Source organism: Quercus robur, chromosome 4 (genome assembly GCF_932294415.1).
Source record: "Quercus robur chromosome 4, dhQueRobu3.1, whole genome shotgun sequence".
Lineage (NCBI taxonomy): Eukaryota > Viridiplantae > Streptophyta > Magnoliopsida > Fagales > Fagaceae > Quercus > Quercus robur.
Genome location: NC_065537.1, coordinates 63,815,122 through 63,834,640, shown reverse-complemented (window position 1 = coordinate 63,834,640; position 19,519 = coordinate 63,815,122). Strand labels below are relative to the sequence as shown.

At 35.1% G+C, this 19,519-nt stretch overlaps 1 protein-coding gene across 6 annotated transcripts; it reads right to left on the bottom strand.

Moving 5' to 3' along the window:
- Positions 1-3,002: 3,002 nt before the first annotated feature.
- Positions 3,003-10,058, bottom strand: LOC126723309 (putative casein kinase II subunit beta-4). 6 transcript variants are annotated; one of them, XM_050426657.1, is made up of 6 exons: positions 9,406-10,058; positions 7,129-7,347; positions 6,027-6,139; positions 5,782-5,944; positions 4,318-4,456; positions 3,003-3,511 (listed from the first exon to the last, which is right to left on the bottom strand). In XM_050426657.1, the coding sequence occupies exons 1-5, from the start codon at positions 9,695-9,697 to the stop codon at positions 4,326-4,328; spliced, it is 918 nt and encodes a 305-aa protein (XP_050282614.1). In that variant the 5' UTR covers positions 9,698-10,058; the 3' UTR covers positions 3,003-3,511; positions 4,318-4,325. The 6 variants fall into 6 exon arrangements, with proteins under 6 accessions (XP_050282614.1, XP_050282611.1, XP_050282613.1 ...); XM_050426654.1 differs by having other exon boundaries at positions 5,779-5,944; positions 9,406-10,055; XM_050426656.1 differs by lacking the exon at positions 3,003-3,511 and having other exon boundaries at positions 4,046-4,456.
- Positions 10,059-19,519: the final 9,461 nt, after the last annotated feature.

Sequence of the window (19,519 nt, the reverse complement as noted above, 5' to 3'; positions counted from 1 at the left end):
ATTGATACCAGTTGTAAACAAATTCTGAAAGCAATAGACTTTTTTTGTTTGTTTTTTGTGTTGGTAAGTAAAGCAGTGCACTCCCCTCTCAAATAAAAAAACAATGAAAGAATAAAGCAGTACACTTCTCAGCCATTTCATAATTTTTGATCCATTTGGCCATATTGGGATATTGATTTCTTGTTTTCCTTTTCATATTTTGCCGACTTTATACAACACAAAGTTTTTACTTCTATGCAAAAAAGAAAAGCACCATAATCTTTTAGAATTAACTTAATCTTTAGCGGGCCTCCAATTAACCCACTTAGCTGATCAATAGCGTAGAAAATAGGATTGTAATTAAATTTACAGGATTAGTTACATAGTAACAGATTATGGGTGTTTTTGTATAAGTTGTTGAAAAATTGTGTTTTGAGTTTAAAATGAGCGTTTGTTAAAAAAAAAAAAAAAAAAAAAAAACTATAAAAATTGTGATTACAAAATAGAGTTTTGGGTTTAAAAAAACTCTATTAATCTTTCAAAACATCTCACCAAACGGATTCTATGGAAGTATTGATCATAACTTTGCTAAGCCAAAGTCTTTGGAGTGATTTCCCTCTCAAAATGTATTACCCTAAACACTGGTAATTTATTGACCAAAGAAAAACAATGGTTACAACTAATTAGCTAAATAATTAAGCTCATCACAAGTCAAAAAAATATAGCTTCTCACAAGTATATAGTCTCCCTACATGCTTTTGTTGTTGATAGGAACCCTTTTTTTTAATAAATGAATGACAAAAAAACATGAACTCCTCAATTTAGAATATTTGCGAGTACACAACCAACCATGAGTGCCCTTGAATATTTAAGTATTTGTTATAGATATCAAATATTTAAATTTTATTGTTATTAATATTTAAGTATTTGTATAGACTTACATTTTCCTCTGAAAAGTTTAGGAATTTATCATATATGCATGAATTTAATAAACTCTAGATTTATTCTAGTTTGAATCACAACCTAAAAGAGAGGGGATACTAAAAAAAAAAAGAAAAAAAAAGAAGCTAAAGTTCTACGTTATATAATTTTTTGATGTGACTTCCTTATATAATTTGGTGAATTGAACATGTAAAGCAGACAAAGAAACAGGTAGAAAAGAAATTAATTATTAAAAAAGAGAGAGAGAGAAATGAGAAAGTTGCTGTCACAAAATGATGTCAATGCATTTGAGAGTTTGATTTCCTTGTCAAGAAGGTGGGAGAAGATAGAGGCAGTGAAGCAGATTTTCTTTGGAAAGTTTCAAAGAAGTGAAAGCTAAGGTCATTTCATACTATTATTTTTCTTTTTCATTATTTTAAAATTAAGTTGTCATTAGTCAAGTAGGTTGCATCATTTTTTTACCAAAACCAATATTGTGATGAATACTATAAACAATGCAAGTCCCTATCATTCCAAGCATATGCCATGAATGTGTTTATATATTGAATGTTGCGTGCAGAACAAAATTTGATGATTAAGCTTCTTTGACTATGAACCATAATATTACATTAGCTACAACATTAGCAAGCTCCAAACAAGTTTTTAAGAAATTTCTTTTACCCCTTTAATATAATAGAAGAGCCACTACTGCATACTATATATGTTTTTGGCTTAAATAGGCGCCCATCAAATCATGATTTTTCTGCCTCAATTTTCAGTGCCAGTTAGTTGATTGAGTAGAAAATACAACTTTTTTGTAAAAATAAAAAAATATATATATCCTTTTCGTTTTCCATTATTCCCAAAATATAAACGTAAGGTCAAAAATGATTTTTACTTTTACTGTTTGGACAGTCTGATTCATAGAAACTGTTGTCCTCTTCTACTATGGTGTCCCAAAATTGTATATTTGAGGCCTTTAGGACTTCATAACAGTGGTGATTACATTTCATACTAGCGTTTTAATATAATTGTGTCGTGAATCAATTAAGTACATTTTGTGCGGTAATCCCTCCTCTCTGAAAGAAAAGGAGTTTCGCCAAAAGTGACTAGTCACCTCATTAGTTGGGTACTGAGTCCGGGGAATAATAATTAATGGGACAAATTATTATGTGACAGAAAAAAAATATAACATTATTATACTTTCAGAATATTGTAGAATTACTCATTTATCTATTATGAAATTAGTGTATTAAATTTTGCTATGTCATCAACATTTTTTGTTTAATTACATCAATATTTAACAAACACTGGCACTATCTATTTTGTTGTTGAATTAAATTATGATAATACGGTAACATACAATTTACTTATTTTATAATGAATATATAAATTTAAGATTTTGATGATAGAGTTACCTTTGAAACTCTAGAGAGTCTCAATCCAAGGCTGAAAAACCTGTATTCAAAAGGTTCTGAATTGGATAACCTGAACATTACAAGTGTAGAGGATTTATTTTGAATGAATAATGATTATTAATAAAGAGATTTATGAGGCAAGGCTAGTTAGGAGAGCAAATGGTCTGACTTTGACCCATGAATATCTCCTTTGAATTTGAAAACAACAAAATGTGTCAATCAAATAAGTTGCAAGACTCTTGATAAATCAACATATTATTGGTTACACTAAATGTGACTTTTTTCTAGAAGACATGTGATTAATCATGTTGACTCTTGAGCTCCAGGGCATTACAAATCTGCTAGATGAGGTCAACAGCTCCAAATGAGCTAAGCAGCTAGCAACCTGCTTGAGCTCAGCTTCACCTGGGGCTTAATTCGGTTTGGATATTTGACTCATAAATAATTAGCAAATTTAACTCCATAGTCGAGCATACCGAGCATATGTATTCTGTCAAAATTATTTACACAAATTAACTTACATCCGTTTGATATTACTGACCAGACAAACGTGTCCAAACAAATAAAAAAATATATGACCAGATGAATGTGTTTCATTCTCTTTGTTAAAAGATCTGAAATGTCTAGAAGTTTGGAAAGAAATAGACTAGATAATAAGGTGAAGAATCAAAAAAAGGAGAAAAATAGTAAGCAATTTGTCAGCTCCAGGAACATTAAAACTTATGAAATGAGATTATGTAGCTAAGTTCACAGTTTATCACTTTTGCAAACAAGTTTAAAAATGTGATAGCTCTTGTTCCTGTGCGTGCAAGAAGATAAATACATCATTGACAAATTGCAAGTGGGGAAATAGAAAGAGAAACTCAGCATGTTGGCACAATCTAGATAAAACTTCTCCAGCTAAGATGAATTAAAAAGGAAAGACACGGTTTCCTTGCCTAATACCATGTAGAGGAGTGAAGAAGTCTAATAGCCCACCATTTATGAGAATTGAGAAGAGGTGAGGATGCTGGACAACCAAATTGATCCAAAACTCTAAAAAGCCGTAGTATTGAAGGACATGAATGCTAAAAGGCCATTCCAGTCTATCATAAGTCTTCTTCATTTTATGCTTTAAGCCCACTCAACAATTCATCATCCATAGTATACATTATTTCTTTGGGCAAGAATGATGATATCTTGAATATTCCTACCTGAAATAAAAGCAACCTACCACTTAGAGATTAATTTGGAAACAGAGGTTCCAGCCTATTAGCTAGGAGTTTAGAAACTGTTTTGTAGATCAGATTACATAGGCTAAGGGGCCTAAACTAGTTAGCAGAAGAAGCAAGACAAGAGATCATATACATTGACATTAGATTAGAGCAGTAATAAATGTTGTTTGAAAATGATTAAAATTTTAATAAATTGTAACGGGTACAAAGGCAAGTACACAAATTCATTAAACAACATTTCCTCTCCCCCAATTTGAGGGAATAAAATAATTATTTGAGAAAGGTACTCAAAATACTCTGAAATCCTTTTTCCTCACTTAAAAAAAAAAATCCCACATACCTAATTTTCACTGAAATCAATGGCATCGGACAGCATTACATGATTTACATCTACAGACACCGAAAGCAACAAAAAACAAAAGGACTTTAATCCCTTCCTAGAATCCTCGAGTGCTAGTTTTGAGATGAAATTAATGCATACTCAACCACGAAATAGTGATAGATAACCCAAGCAAAGGAAACTACAAAACACTTGACATATCCTCAAACCTAGAAAAAGAGAGAAGCTTACAAACGCTCTGTTAAATTCATGAATAAAATAAAAATATACGTTCTGCTATGCTAAAAGGCAAATTTTCACTTTAAACATTTTCATTGTGAATCAATTGTTGTACTCTTGCATTTCATCTTGCTTGTTAGAGCCATTCATATAACATAGCATGAGATAATATGAGAACCATCACAAATGAACAGTGGGACAATTCAACACAAATAGTAACTTGCACCTCTGATGTCATGGCCTGTGCATCTTGAAGCCAAAAACTCTTGGAACATAGCTTTGAGACGCCTTTTGCGGCTTTAGGTGTCCATACGTCATTAAAAATAAGTGGGGAAACGTTGTTCCAAAATATGCTCCATCAATATCTTCATAAAGTCAAGGAAATTTTGTCAAAAAGATAACTTGCAAAAATTGGAACATCTCATACATTCAACCACAATTACTCAATACACATCAACAGTCTTCAGCACAATGATAAAAACAAAGAAGAACTATTAAATGGAAATCACAATCACCCATTATCAGTCAACAATTCAAATGGAAACTCCAAGTGCACTACACAAAATGTCCAATACTATATCTCTAACCACCAATCATATATAGCTTAAGATTATTGGCACAAAAACTTAATTAATTTTGATTTTAGTCAATGATTAGTTTTTGCAATTATACTGATTGAGGTGATTCAGATTTCATGTATACAGCTCTGGGCTTAGGGATCGCAAATGGTAAGCCTACTCTGAATCAACTTAAGCTAAAACATAAGTAGACTAAGAGCTTCTTCACTAGCCTAAAAAAACATATAGCTTAACTTGGAACTCTAGGTTTTAGGCTAATCAGCAAGGTAAGCAGCAAAGAATCAAATGTCAGTTAGAATAATTGTGGCTTTAGCACCAGTAGAGCCAGCAGCAGTACGGCAACATCCAGAGCAGCAAATGAGCTGATATGATTGTCCTGTCAGGCTTGGCTTGTTTTGATGCTTGCCTAGGCTCACTCATTTGTTAACACAAGTAAAGCTCAAATGAATTGTCCAAACTCATTTAATAAAAAAGCCAAGCCACAGATCCCCCAATTCCATCTTTTAAGCTAACAAGCCTTGTTAAATTACATAAGAGCCCCTCCTTTCTATGAATGTTCTCCCTGTTGGTCAAGAAATTCAAGGTTGTCTCCTGGACCCCAAAAGATATATGCGCATCAAGTAAATTTAAACTAAAGATACACTGGTGAATAATTATAAAATGTTACTAATGATCCTTAGGACAAAAATATAAAATCTATTTTTAGGCACTAGATCAGCTTAACCACATGTTACATAGCAATAAAATGATAATGATGATGAGAACAAGAAATCACATGACATATAGCTTAATTTGTACTTCTATACATAACATACCGACCAATATATTTGAATTCAGGAGGTCACATGTCTAAACCATAAGAATTATTTATTAGCTTGTAACATACAATTTCATCCAGATGGAAACACCATAGCTCACTTTGCAGGAAGGTCAAAGTAAAAATTCCTCTTTCACACTTAAGTTATATAATAACAACATATTAATCAATTGGGACATACCACATTTAGCGGAAGAAAAATCTATCAATGAGAATTCAATGTTCAGACAGATGCAGGCAAAATGCAAACAAAGTTTCAAAACAAGTAAAAACTAGTGCAATAAAAGGATACTGCCTTGGTACTTAGATCGCGGGTAATAGATATCTTCACATTTGGGGCAGTAGATTTTTACGGTGCTTGAGCGGGGAATGTCTGATTGGCCAACAGGGAGGCAGGGTTGTCCACAGCAGTAAACTCTAGGGCATCTTCCAAAATCATAATTTTTGTACTTCTCTAACTGTAGTAGATTTAACTATGTTTTACTCAACCAGAAACATAAGAAACAAATAAAGTAAGTATAAATTGGCTCAGAAATTTACCATTGCAGCCATTCCCTTGCTGGTGAGTATGTACCGAACATGTATCAGACCATACAGCATCTCTGCTGCTGATTCAACCAATTCATTCTGCTCTTCAGTAAATATGTCACCTGCTGAAAACCATACCCATACCATTAAATAAGGCTAAATGGCAAGATCCTTCACATAAACACACACACACACACACACTTTTGGCAGCAGAAATTAGGTCAGAATTTTACTATAACAATAAAAGATATCTTTAAAATCAGTCATAGGTGTCACTTGAATTTGTTGAAATGGATATTAGGTAATAAAATGTAGATACAGAGGACAACTCATTGATATGCAAGTTTCACTCAGAACCACCCACGTTAATGCTTGGATGTACTTTACTAAGTACTTTTTTAAATAAAGACATGGTTTGAGACGGAAGACATTATGATCTCAGTTTCTTACATGCTGTAGGCAATAGATCTTACCAAATTCTGACTTCCAAAACTCTAAATGACAAAATAGTTGAGACTGATAACTCCTTATCACAACAAAACAAAAATAAAGCTTGTCGATATGCTAAAATATTTTTATTCATTACATCTAGAATCAGACCAAAAAATTATAGTAGTTTGCTAAACAACACCTTTTAAGCCTAGCAATCATAAATCAGAGAAATCCTTTTTGTATGACAAAACATGCCGAGATAAAGTTAATCAGATTTGAGGTTTTTTTTTTTTCCCGAACCCATGAAACAATGCTTAGTATAATTAATGCAGTTTCCAAACAACACCATGACATATTAGTAAAAAAAAAAATTATATAAAATTTATATCATTTACTTCATACTTGTAGAGGTCACAAGAATAAGATGAGTGATCAAGAGTACATATTTGAGATTCTCATTTATAAGCACCAAGGACAAACCCCTGCTTCCTTATCACCCTCAAAGGGTCGATGGGCAACTTATCTATGTTGACAAAAGCTACAAGTATGAGGAGATAAAAACCCATTCACTTGAAATTGGTTACGAATTCAAGAATGCAGAATTATCAAATTATTGTTGGCAAAAAGAGATAATTTCAAAATGCATAAACCTAAATACAATTTAGAACAGGACAGTTCTTACCATGAGAAGAGTCAACATCCAAAATCAGATCAAGTGCATAATCATAATAAGGAACTTGACTGCTCAAGCCACATAGATTGAAATCATCTTGAATGTATTCATCATCAACTTCACAGAAAAATTCATTTCCTCGTAAATTGCAAAACCATGAAATCCACGATGTATCATCTCCATCAGAACCGCTAACATCCGATTCTTCACTGTCTGTTTCAGATTCCTCTGAAATTAATGCAAACAAGGTCATCATCAGCAAAAAAGGTGAAAATACCAATTAAAAATTTTCAATCAGACTACTAAAATTGCTAAAATTCTTTATGTTTCTTCACATGATGTAATGTTTTTTTTTTTACTCTCAAAATGTAATTAAAAAGAATCCAACTACCCAAAATTACTCATGCAGTTGGTCACCGGTGAGTCTTGATTCCACGAACTAACTTTTCACCTTGCTTTTAAATGCCACATAACCTTTTGTTATGATATCTATTCTTAAAAATGATACATCCATCTTCTGCTTGAATAGTCCGATCCAGTTCAACACTCCAGCAAGGTGTGGACACTAGCTTGACTTGCACCCCTCGTTGACGTCTACACCCATCTGGCCTCTATCTTCACCAATAGCAATTGAAAGGGAAAAAATTGAAAGATTAAGGCTGATAGGCTCACCGATGTCTACAACCACCTATCCTCTCCATTGTTTGTTTTTATTTTCGTTTCAGTGTTTTGAAGACCGTTTTGTTTACTTATTGAAACAATGAAGAGGAAGAAGAGAAAATGACTATTTGAGCCTCGTTGGATTCTTACTGTGTTCTTGATTTTTTGAATCTTGATTTTGTTTGGTTGTTAAGAAAAATGTAGAAAGTGCGGGTGATCAAATTTATGTTTTGATCTAATGTCAGGTTATTGAGAAAAATTTAAATTAATTACAGTTATTGTAAAAGAAAATTTTCTTGTCCTTTTGTGTTGATCAGAAAAATTTCAAGAGTATTTATTTGGGGAAAATTGGAACCCAACCCAAAAACCCAAACTGATGACCAGCCCAATGCCTACTGCCCATGTGAAAGTGGGGTCCGCACGGTTTTGTCCAACCATAAGATGGAAGCAGGTGAGTGAGTTCTCCACCAGAAGGGATCAGGTTGAGTTGCATTTTGGCACCAAACCCGATCCGGATCAACCTATGTGCACCCCTCCATAAACAGTTACAATTGCATGAGATTCAATAGTTTCCTACTACACCTGATTGCATACTTTGTTAACAGCCTGAAACTTCCTTCACTTATAAGTTCTAACATGCATCACAGAATCCATATCCAAATTACATCACATTGAAATTGTGATACATCACTAAACAATATACATACACTCATTATATACATAGAGAGACATCATAATGGTCTAATTCAATGCTTACACACTTCAAAAAAATAATCTCGAAAACTTAACATATTTACGGGAGCACCCAGAAATTAACAAAGCATGAATGAGAAAATTTACATTATACGGAAAAACAAATAAAATCCTCCACCCAATTCCAGCTCAAGCATGTCACATTATTCTATCACTAAAATTCCACTATTGATAATCGGGGATAAAAACTAAAACTTTGCTAAATTAAGATCTCATTTACACTAAATTTGCTTCTAAACAAACCATAATTCACACTAACATAATCACAAACACTAAACTTTAAACAAGCACCTACTTCAAAGCACTTTTTTTTATTAACCCAAACCCAATAGAAAGTTTAAAAAACATAAATTAACAAAGCATGAATGAGAAAGTTTACATTATGTGGAAAAACAACTGAAATCCTCAACCCAATCCTGCTCAGGCACTTAAGACACATGCTATTACATGTCACCGTATTCTATCACTAAAATTCCACTAACGATAATCGGGGATAAAAACTAAAACTTTCCTAAATTAAGATCTCATTTACACTAAATTTGCTTCTAAACAATCCATAATTCACACTAACATAATCATAAACACTAAACATTACACAAATACATACTTCAAAGTTCAAACCACTTTATTCAGCAAACTCAGATCCTACAACTCACAAATTTTCTTCATCAATCACTTTCAGTCCTAAATCCCAATACCCCACTAGCCCACTACAAGCAATTTACTTCAGAATTCAGACAACACATAATTAGAAACAAAAACAACAAATTAACCCCAATTTACCAAGCAAAAGCTGAAACCAACAAAAATCAACAAACCCAGATCAAAAAAACACACACAGAGTTCAAAATTGTATACACATAAAATACATACCATCGGAGCACTTGTTCTTCGAAAGCGAAGCGGAACGAGAATCGCGATGATCGAGCTGCTGATGCTGCTGAGATTTACCGGTGGAAGTGGAAGGCACAGAGATTCTCTCCTTGTCCTTACTACTACTATTGATTCCGCCGCCGACTCTCGAAGTGGACGGCGACGATTTCTCGAGGTGCTTATCGAGAGCGTCGTTGATGATTCGCTTTCGATCCAACGGTCCTCCTCCTCCGCCAGCTACCATTTCCGATCTCGACGATCCTCCACCTCCACCTACTCGATCTCTGTACATAATTTACAATTTATACCAAAAAAAAAAAAAAAATTCCCTCTCCCGAAAAATCAAAGCTTTTTGAAAATTGTTGAAGCAGAAGCGGAAACCCTAGATTTTCTTCTTCAAGCTCCGAGTTTGTACATTTGGGGGTTAAAAATTGAACCCTCGAATTTGTAGTGTTGGGGTTTTTGGGATCGGACAGCGACGTTTTGGGGAGAGAGAGAGAGATAAGGGGTTGAAAGAGTATGTACTTACGGATAAAGCTAGGGTTTGGAATTTGAGAGAGAGAGAGAGAGAGAGAGAGAGAGAATTGGGAGAGAGGGACACCGAGATGAGCTCCTTCTTTGGTTCCCCTGACCTCTTTTGTCTCCCTTTGTTTTGTTGTCCTTGTGCTGATTTTTTTTTTTTTTTTTTTTCTTTCTTTCTTACAAGTTTTAACTTTTTACCAACAAAAAAAATCTTCGTTTTTTTTTAATTTAAAAAAATTCATTATTTTTTATATAATAATTTAATAATTGAGAAGGTTGTAATTTTTTTTTTAATACAATATAAAAATTATGCTCTAAAGTCTCATTTAATCTAGAAGTGTATAATTGGGAATGATGTAATTTGAACAGTAAATATCTAATTCGAAATTTGGAAACACTTAAGAAATTAACCAATTGAATTACAATAAACCTAAAAATAATATATGTATATATTAGTTTATAAGGTGATTTTATTAAGAGTAGGGAGATCAGGCCCAAAAGAACTGAAGATAACAATGGGAAAACTAACTCATTTTCATTCTTATAAAAGACTCACAGAAAGATGAAAGAGATGAGTTGTAATTTCCAAATTGAAGAAAAAGAAGCTCAAACAGGCTATGCACTATAAACAAGTATAATATAATAATGTCTACTTGGGTTGGACCACAATTTCATTTTGCACAAAGAACACATCATTTATATTTTTGATCCTATGTGATGCAATTTTACTCCACAACATGCCCCACATGAATATAATTCTATAAAGTCAAATGAATGGGTCTTGAGTTAAGTTCACTTAAAAGCCTAATATGCATGGTTGTCAAAATCGCGATCTGGATCGTAGGATCGCACGATTTTACGATCCCACCTCACCAAAACGATTAGAATCGCACTAGGATCGTAAAAATGGTAGGATCGTACGTAGGATCGTGTAGGATCGTATAGGATCGTAGAATCGTATGGGATTCTACCGATCCTACCGATCCTACCAAAAACATTGTTTTTTTGTTTTTTTTTTTTTTGGGATAAATTTTTTGTTTTGATGAAGTTTTAAGGATTTTTATTTTTTCATGTTGTGATGGTATGACTTTTTATTTTTTATTTTATAAAATTATGTCAACCTAAGAAAATGTTTTCTAGTTTCTAGTTCACTTGTAATCAAAATGAAAGAATGTTTCATCATTTCTAAATGAAGAATTTGACTTGGCTTTGCTACATTTTAAGTTATAATATTGTTAAATTTGTTTGATCAATATACTAATTTGTGTTCTAATATTACTAAATTTATTTTTAATTTTTTTTATATATAATTTTATCAGTTATGCTTGTATTTGTATATTGATTGATTGATTTTTTTGAGTATATTTTTTAATTGTTGGTGAGTGGTATAACTTGAATAGTTGAGTGTGAAATTGTATCTTGATATCTTTTACAACTCTAGTATACAAATATATAATGTCTATATAGATGATGATATGGATGATGATGATTAGGAATTTAGGATGGTGGTTATAAGAACCTTAGAACGAGAATAATTAAATGTTCACTTCACCTTAATATTCATCTTACTTTTGGATTTTATATTGTAGTTAGCTAGTTTCCATTTGCTAACTTATTTTGGATTTCAAATTTGGAACTTAGAACTTAAAAATATTTTCCATATGTTTTGATAAATATTTTGGTATTTGGTTGCTAATTAAATATTTATTGAACTTTTTAGATACATTAAGTCAAAACTTAAATATATTTGTTTCGTTAGTATAGACTTAGCGATGTATGACATGCAAATTACATCATATGATACAAATCTAAGTTTTTTTATGGATGAATTTATAAGTTACGTGATTATTCAACATACAAAGTCATAATCAATGTGTTTTTTGCTTTAAATCTGAAAATATGTAGGATCTTACGATTCACGATCCGATCCTACGATCTACGATCCCACCTACTTTCAACGATCCTACGTAGGATCCCGATTTTGACAACCTTGCTAATATGTCCAATTTTTCATTAATCCACCCATATTAGTCTTTTTACCCTAACTTTTCATGCTTTTCGGATCACAATCCTTTTCACTTCATGAAATGGGCTCATGGTTTATATCTTTCTACATCACAAAATGGTTCCATGACTCATCTTGTTACATCATATAATGGGCTTATAGTGTGCTTTATTTTTTCATCATGAATTAGCTCATGACTTCTATAATCTCTATATCATGAATTTGACTGGCCTACATTTCTTCACTTCTTGTCATAGACTTAAGATCTACATCTTGCAACTTCTCGAATTGGACTCATGGTGGTTCTTATTATTGCCACCATCAAGCGATAAGCACATGGTCCAAATCTTTCTTCCTGTAGATACCCAATTTTATAACTTGCATTTAACCAACCGGTAGATCTTTAGATTTGTGAAACAAAACAAATCTTGATGTTCTAACGATCATAATGGTATGTCATGGGTTTTAATCGGACCACCTGATCAAAAGTTATCATACAAACAATTTTCAATGATCATGGCTTGCCTACACGATGGGCTTGATCGCATTCTATTCCAAACAGTTAATTTTGATTGGTTCTCACAAGAATTAATTTAAAATTAATCAAGTGTGATTTTTTATTGGATTTCATTTTTTTTAAAGAAAATAATAAAAAAATGTTTCTTTATGGCATCTTATCTGCTCTTTTGAAAAAAATTCCGGAGATATGATCCATGAAAAATTAAAAAAAAAAAAAAAATGCTCAAAAAACGTCATTATCTTTAGTGGTAACTTGAATCGCATTTTTGGTCAGAAAAACGTTGAAATTTGGATTTCTCTATTTCTGTAAAAGTTGTAGAGAATTAAATTTCCTTTCAAAAAACATCAATCCCGAATCAATTGGAATTTTGAGCAGCAATTTATGGCCAAAATACGAAACAGGTGCAGAAGACAACACAAATTCAGCATTATCTTCAATTTTCTCTCAAAATTTCAAATGAGTTCAACGTCAAATCTGTTGAAGCCTATCTAATAGACTTATCCTTTCCCTTTGCTTCAGAAGAAATATTTTTGAAAAATAAATTGGGTAAAGAAACAGATACAGCCTATGAAAAAAATTCAAAAATGCTCAGAAGACGTTACTATTTTCAGCAGCAATTTGAAACACATTTTTGGCATGGATAACGTTGAAATTTGGCTTTCTCTATTTCTGAAAAAGTTGTAAATAATTGAATTTCCTTTCAAAAAAAAACCCATCTTGAATCAATTGGAATTTTGAGCAGAAAATTAGAGCCAAAATACGAAGCAGGTGCAGCATCATTTCAAAATTTGAATGGGGATCAACACCAAATCCGTCCCCAGCTCATTTAAATAGGTTATCTCCTCCCTTAGCTTCAAAAGAAAGCTAATAACTTAGCTTTAAAGCTAAGCCATCCCTTCCCCTATAAATAGAGAAGACCTCTTCCATTTTCTGGATCCTGAATTCCCTCTAGAGAGCTAGTGAGAAAGCAGAAAAGAAAAGCTATTGAGCAACCATTGTTCTTACTTTGGTTGTAGTTTAGTACTTCCTTGCTTTCTCCCTAGCCCTTTAAGTAATCGCTTCCCCTTTTAATTTATGTTGGTAAGTAGTTAATTTTTTTTTAAATTCTTTATACATGCTAGAATAAATGCTTACAAATCATTATTCACTTCTTTTGTGTTATGCTTGGATGAACATGCCTATATGTCTTATTGATTTTCTCTTACATGCTTAGATGAACATTTCTAGGTGATACACAATTTTCTCTTACATGCTTAGATGAACACTTCTAGGCTAATATACAATTTTCTTTTGAATGCTTAAATGAGCACCTCTAGGCTAAAACACAACTTTTCTCTTTAATATTTAGATGAACATATCAAGGTAGTTGTTTTACTTTTTTAAATGCTTGAACAAACATGTCAAAGTATTTTGATTTTGTCTAGATAAACATGTCTAGGGTTTTTTCCTTTACTTCTCTTCATAATTGATTGGATGATCAAATATGCTTAAAGGTTTTATTTTTATTTGTTTCTCTTTGCAATTATGTTGATGACAAATAACATTACAATTTTGTTTTTCCTTCACATGCTTAGATGAACATGTTTAGGCTAGGAATTCTTTATTTATATTGATCTCTTGGATGAACATGCCATTACCTTCATTTTTGTTACATTAAAATTGTTATCTAACATGTTTTATTTTATTTTTTTTGTTTGTTTCTCTTTATGTCAAATTCCCTTAACACATATTTATTTACAATTCTTGCAAATCACATGTTTATATGACATATTCTTTGTATTTGTTTGACATGACATGACATTGGTCACCTTAACCTAGAAGATTGATTTTACCGGGTGAGATGGGTGCTTAATCCCTTCCCATCTCGTAAATTAGCCTCCGAACCAAGATCAAGGGTTCTAGACTATGCTCTTGTATATACAATTTTACTTTTTTAGAATGTAACTAGGAAATGAAGCAATGTAATTTACCTTTCTTAGATTGTATCTAGGACAAAAAGCATTGTAAATTTTTGTTACAAAATTTGATGTAAATTGTCATATACATTAATACAACAGAAGTATTTTTCATTAAAGGTTTTCTTGTTTTTCCTTTTAAATTAAATAAGTGGCGACTCCATGTAAAACTCTCGATCTAGTGGGGAGCACATTTTACACTTACTCATAGGTTGAGCCATTAAGGTACCAATTCTCACAACTCATATAAATTTTCTCACTTTTTAATAATGAGATTCTCTAACAAAAGCTCATATTTACACAAAATAGTGTGGATTGAAAATTGTCCAATTACGAGTGAATTAAGCTACTTGGGTTACCAAATTACAAAGACAATCAAGATTCAAGACTACAATTATTTTCTTGAATTCCCAAACTTGTATGGCAAAACATCACATTTGGTCCCAAAAGACAAACCAACTCACTAAAAAAAAAAAAAAAATGCCAAGTGGACATTAGTAAGTCACTAGGGGCTCAAAGAAGAAGAGAAATCTAGCTTATTTCTCCTCTAAAAGACAGCAAAATTATTTGGACAAGGACTACACAAAGATAAGAAGATCAAGTACACTCTCCACTTAAAAATCTCAGCTCATGGATACACATCCCTTTCGACTACCACACTATTAGTGTTATTATCACCTATTTTTGGAACCAGGAGGATTACAAGCTTCAGGTACTAAGCCAAATTTATTGAAGAAGTCATGGCTAAAACTCAAGAAACTTTTAATGAAGTTGCAATTTCTCAAATGCCTACAACTTTGTCAAGTCTTAAGGCCGTGGTTCAAGCGCAGAGTTTTCATGGGAAAGCTTGGGAACCTATGATTTGGAAGGCCAAAATTTGTATTCAAACAACTCAAATAGTCCTCTAAATTTATATTGTAGATGAGCTTGACATTGATTTGGGCTCTTGAAAAGAGGCCTAGACACCCAATCGCTCATTTTGGTCTTTTGTAACAATGGGCCTTCCTCTCCCTTGCAAAATTAGAATTCAATGCTTTTTTTTTTTTTTTTTTTTTTGAGAATCCAGACCCAAGGGTCAAAATTTATTAATAAAGGGAAAGGACTACAAAGAGTCACGGTACACAAGAGGAGCTATGTCATCAGGTGTGGACTCAATCCACACCTGTAGCTCATTACCAGATTTGGCTTTTCTGGCAAGGTAGTGGGCAACAGAATTGCCTAATCTTTTTACATGGGAGAAAACACAAGAACGAAGGTCATTAGCTAATACAAGGGAATCCTGAATGATATGGCCAAATTCGGAGTTGCTGGTCTTTCCATCCTTAAGGGCCATGATAACAATCTCAGCATCCCCTTCAACAGAAGCTTCAAAAATAGACATCTCCTTCGCGAATAAGATTGCTCTTCTACACGCTAAGGCTTCCACCGTGGCAACTGAACAAGGCAGAGGAATTCGTTCAGCCAAGGCACCAATGACCGAGCCTTCAGAATCACGGATAACCATGCCCAAGCCAGCAGCACCCATTTCCTTAAAAATTGCCCCATCAAAATTCACCTTATACGTCAAAGGATTAGGAGGAAACCACCTACTACTGCTGCCAGAGACCGAGGGCTGAACCAGACGAGGGATCTGGGCTGAGGAGAAATCATGGAGAAAGGTTGAAGCCTTAGCACGTATTGTACGAAGGTCGGTAGAGCAGCCCCCCACACGATCAGAGTTTCTACAATCCCAAATCATCCAGAAGATCACAGCTACAAGATTGATATCAAAACAGTCTTTGATCTCAACAACCATCTCCATGAGATCAGCAAAAGTCCTGAAACGATGTTTTAGAAGACTCTGACCAGCAGCAGTAGCATCCCAAATGACCCGCAAAGCAGGGCAACTCCACAAGGAATGTATAGTGTCCTCACAAGCTGAGAGGCACCTAGGACAAGTGACTGAAGCGACCACATTGCGTTTCCACAAATTAAGAAGAGTTGGGATAGCTTCGTGAGTTGCTCTCCACAACAAGTGCTTAACCTTAGGGGGGACCAACAAGGACCAAATACCAGACCACATTCTTTTGTTTCGACCCAAGTTGGAACAATTTGGACCAAGGCTCCTGCCAGATTTAGCTAGCATCTGGTATGCACTCCGAGTGGAATAGATGCCATGACTTGAATGGAACCAAGTTTGTAAATCTGGGACCTGGTTTAAACTCAACGGCAAACCAACAATGATTCTAGCTTCATGGGGAAGGAATTCATGCTTAATCAAATCCGCTTTCCAGGAACGGGAGCCATCATCAATCAGACTGCTCACAGTGGACTCCGGGCCAAGAGAGGAGATCGGGGAAATGATTCTTCTGCAGCTTTGGGTTGGCAACCAACTATCCCCTCGGATTTTGATTGACTTACCATCACCAACTCTCCAAAATAAACCCGATTCGATGACATGTTTGGATTGAAGAATACTTTTCCATGCGAATGAACCTTTGTGGTGGCTTGTTGCCTCCAATATTGAGCAATCCGGAAAAAACTTAGCCTTGAAGACCCTGTAGAAAAGAGATTCTTCCTGATTCATCAACCGCCACACCTGCTTGGCTAGAAGGGCGTCATTAAACTTGTTTAACTCCCTAAAACCCATACCCCCCTCACACTTCGGAAGACACAAGTTTTCCCAACTAATCCAGTGAATGCGCTTCTGCTCACCTCTGTACCCCCACCAAAATTTTCGTATGAGAATTTCAATCTCCTTGATCAACCCTTTTGGGAGCTTAAAACACGACATGGTGTAGGTGGGAATTGCCTGGACAATCGCTTTAACTAAAATTTCCCTTCCGGCTTGGGAAAGGAGTTTCTCCTTCCAGCCTTTAAGCTTTTTCCAGATTTTTTCTTTGATGATACTAAAGGATTTCTTTTTGGCACGGCCCACCAGGGAGGGTAGACCCAAGTAATGGTCATAACTTTGAGAGGCTGCCACTCCAAGGAAATTCTTAATACCCTCCCGAGTTTGGGTAGGAGTGTTAGAGCTGAAAAACAAATTTGTTTTACCCCTGTTAATATTCTGCCCCGATGCTTGCTCATAGAGCTGAAGGATTGATTGAATCTTTTCACAATCTGAAATAGAGGCTCGACAGAAAATGAGACTGTCGTCAGCAAAAAGAAGATGCGAAATCCGTGGGCCTGATTGACAAAGAGAGACCCCTCTAATGCTACCTTCAGCTTCAGCATTCTTCAAGAGACCATGCAGCCCTTCAGTCACCAAAAGAAATAGATACGGGGACAATGGGTCACCTTGACGAAGGCCCCTTTCTGGCACAATGAAACCGTGCGGTTGCCCATTTAGCAAGATTGAATAAGAGACAGATCTGATGCACATAGAAATAAGCGCTATCCATCTTTGACTGAAACCCATTTTGTCCATGATTTTCTCAAGAAACACCCACTCAACGCGGTCGTAAGCTTTACTCATGTCAAGCTTCACCGCCATCAACCCCATCTTCCCTGTTCTCTTAGTCTTCAAGTAATGAAGAGTCTCATGAGCGATTAGAATGTTGTCAGTGATAAGTCTTCCCGACATGAAGGCACTCTGGGTTTCTGAAATTAACTCCGGCAGAAACTTTTTAAGACGATTAGCGAGCACTTTAGCAATAAGCTTATACAACACATTACTTAAACTAATAGGCCTAAAGTCCGTGACCCTTCTCGGACTTTGAATTTTAGGGATAAGCGTTATAAAAGTATGGTTGAGGTTTGGAGGGATAATACCTGAGTTAAGCACTGCCAAAACTGCAGAAGAGACTTCATCACCAATTTTTGCCCAAAACTGTTTGTAAAAGATGGGGGGAAGGCCATCAGGACCAGGGGCCGTGTTAGCTTCCATTTGCTTGAGAGCAATCTGGACTTCAGAAGTATGAAAGGGTTGGAGCAGCTTGTCATTCATCTCCTGGGAAACCCGAGGATTTACACCATGAAGCACTTCATCAAACAAGGTCGGGTTGGCAGAAGTAAAAAGATTTGAGTAAAAATTGACAACCAAGTCGCCAATCTTATTTTCATCTTCAACCCAATTACCATACTGGTCCTCTAACCCCCCAATAAAATTCCTCTTATTCCTATCTGTAGCTCGGCAATGAAAATACTTAGAATTCTGGTCTCCGTCCCTGAGCCAATCAGATTTTGACCTCTGGTTCCACATGCACCTTTCCAAATCCATCAATTTATTTATCTCATCCTGCAGGATTTTCACCTGACCTATTCCACACCCTGATAAGGCTTTGGCTTCAGCCTTAGCCAAAAGCTTCCTATTACGAGTTAAGGCTAGTCTAACATTACCAAAAACATGTTTATTCCATGAAACCAGCTGAGTTTGGCAGTAACTAACCTTTTCCAGGACCTTTCCCATAGGATCACTCGTGGAAGGTTTGTCCCACGCTGAATGCACCACACCTTCGCAACGCTCGTCCTTTAGCCACATACTCTCAAAGCGGAAAGGCTTCTGAGGGCGGTGGAATCTACTATGAATACTGTCTGAGCAAAGCCAAATGGGTTTATGATCTGAAGAGAAGCCAGTCAGGTGGTGAAGGCGAACTGAGGGGAATTGAATCAACCAATCAGCCGAGGCGACAGCTCTATCCAAACGAACCCAAACCAGCGGACCTTCATAACGGCGGTTACTCCAAGTGAAAGGAAGACCAGTGAAGCCAAGGTCTTTAACCCCACAGAAATCAAGGCAATCACGGAATTCCTGCATTTGTTTCTCAGGCCTGATGGCTCCCCCTCTTTTCTCCTCCAATCTCGTAATTTCGTTGAAGTCGCCGATACAGACCCATGGCAAATCCAACTGAGTACTAAGGTAACGAAGCAGGGACCAAGAATCTTCCCGGTTGACAGTCTCCGGGACTCCGTAGAATCCCGTAAACCGCCAGGCGTCATCAATCCTTGGGTTTATCACTGCATCGATGTGGTGCGGAGAGAAGGTCCGAATGTGCAGGTCTAACTCGTTCTTCCATAAAAGAGCAAGTCCTCCACTTAGGTGCCTTCGAGGAACCACAAACAGGTTGTCAAACTTCAGACGGCATCTTATCTTCTCCAAGTACGAGCTCTTCTTTTTTGTTTCCATCAAGA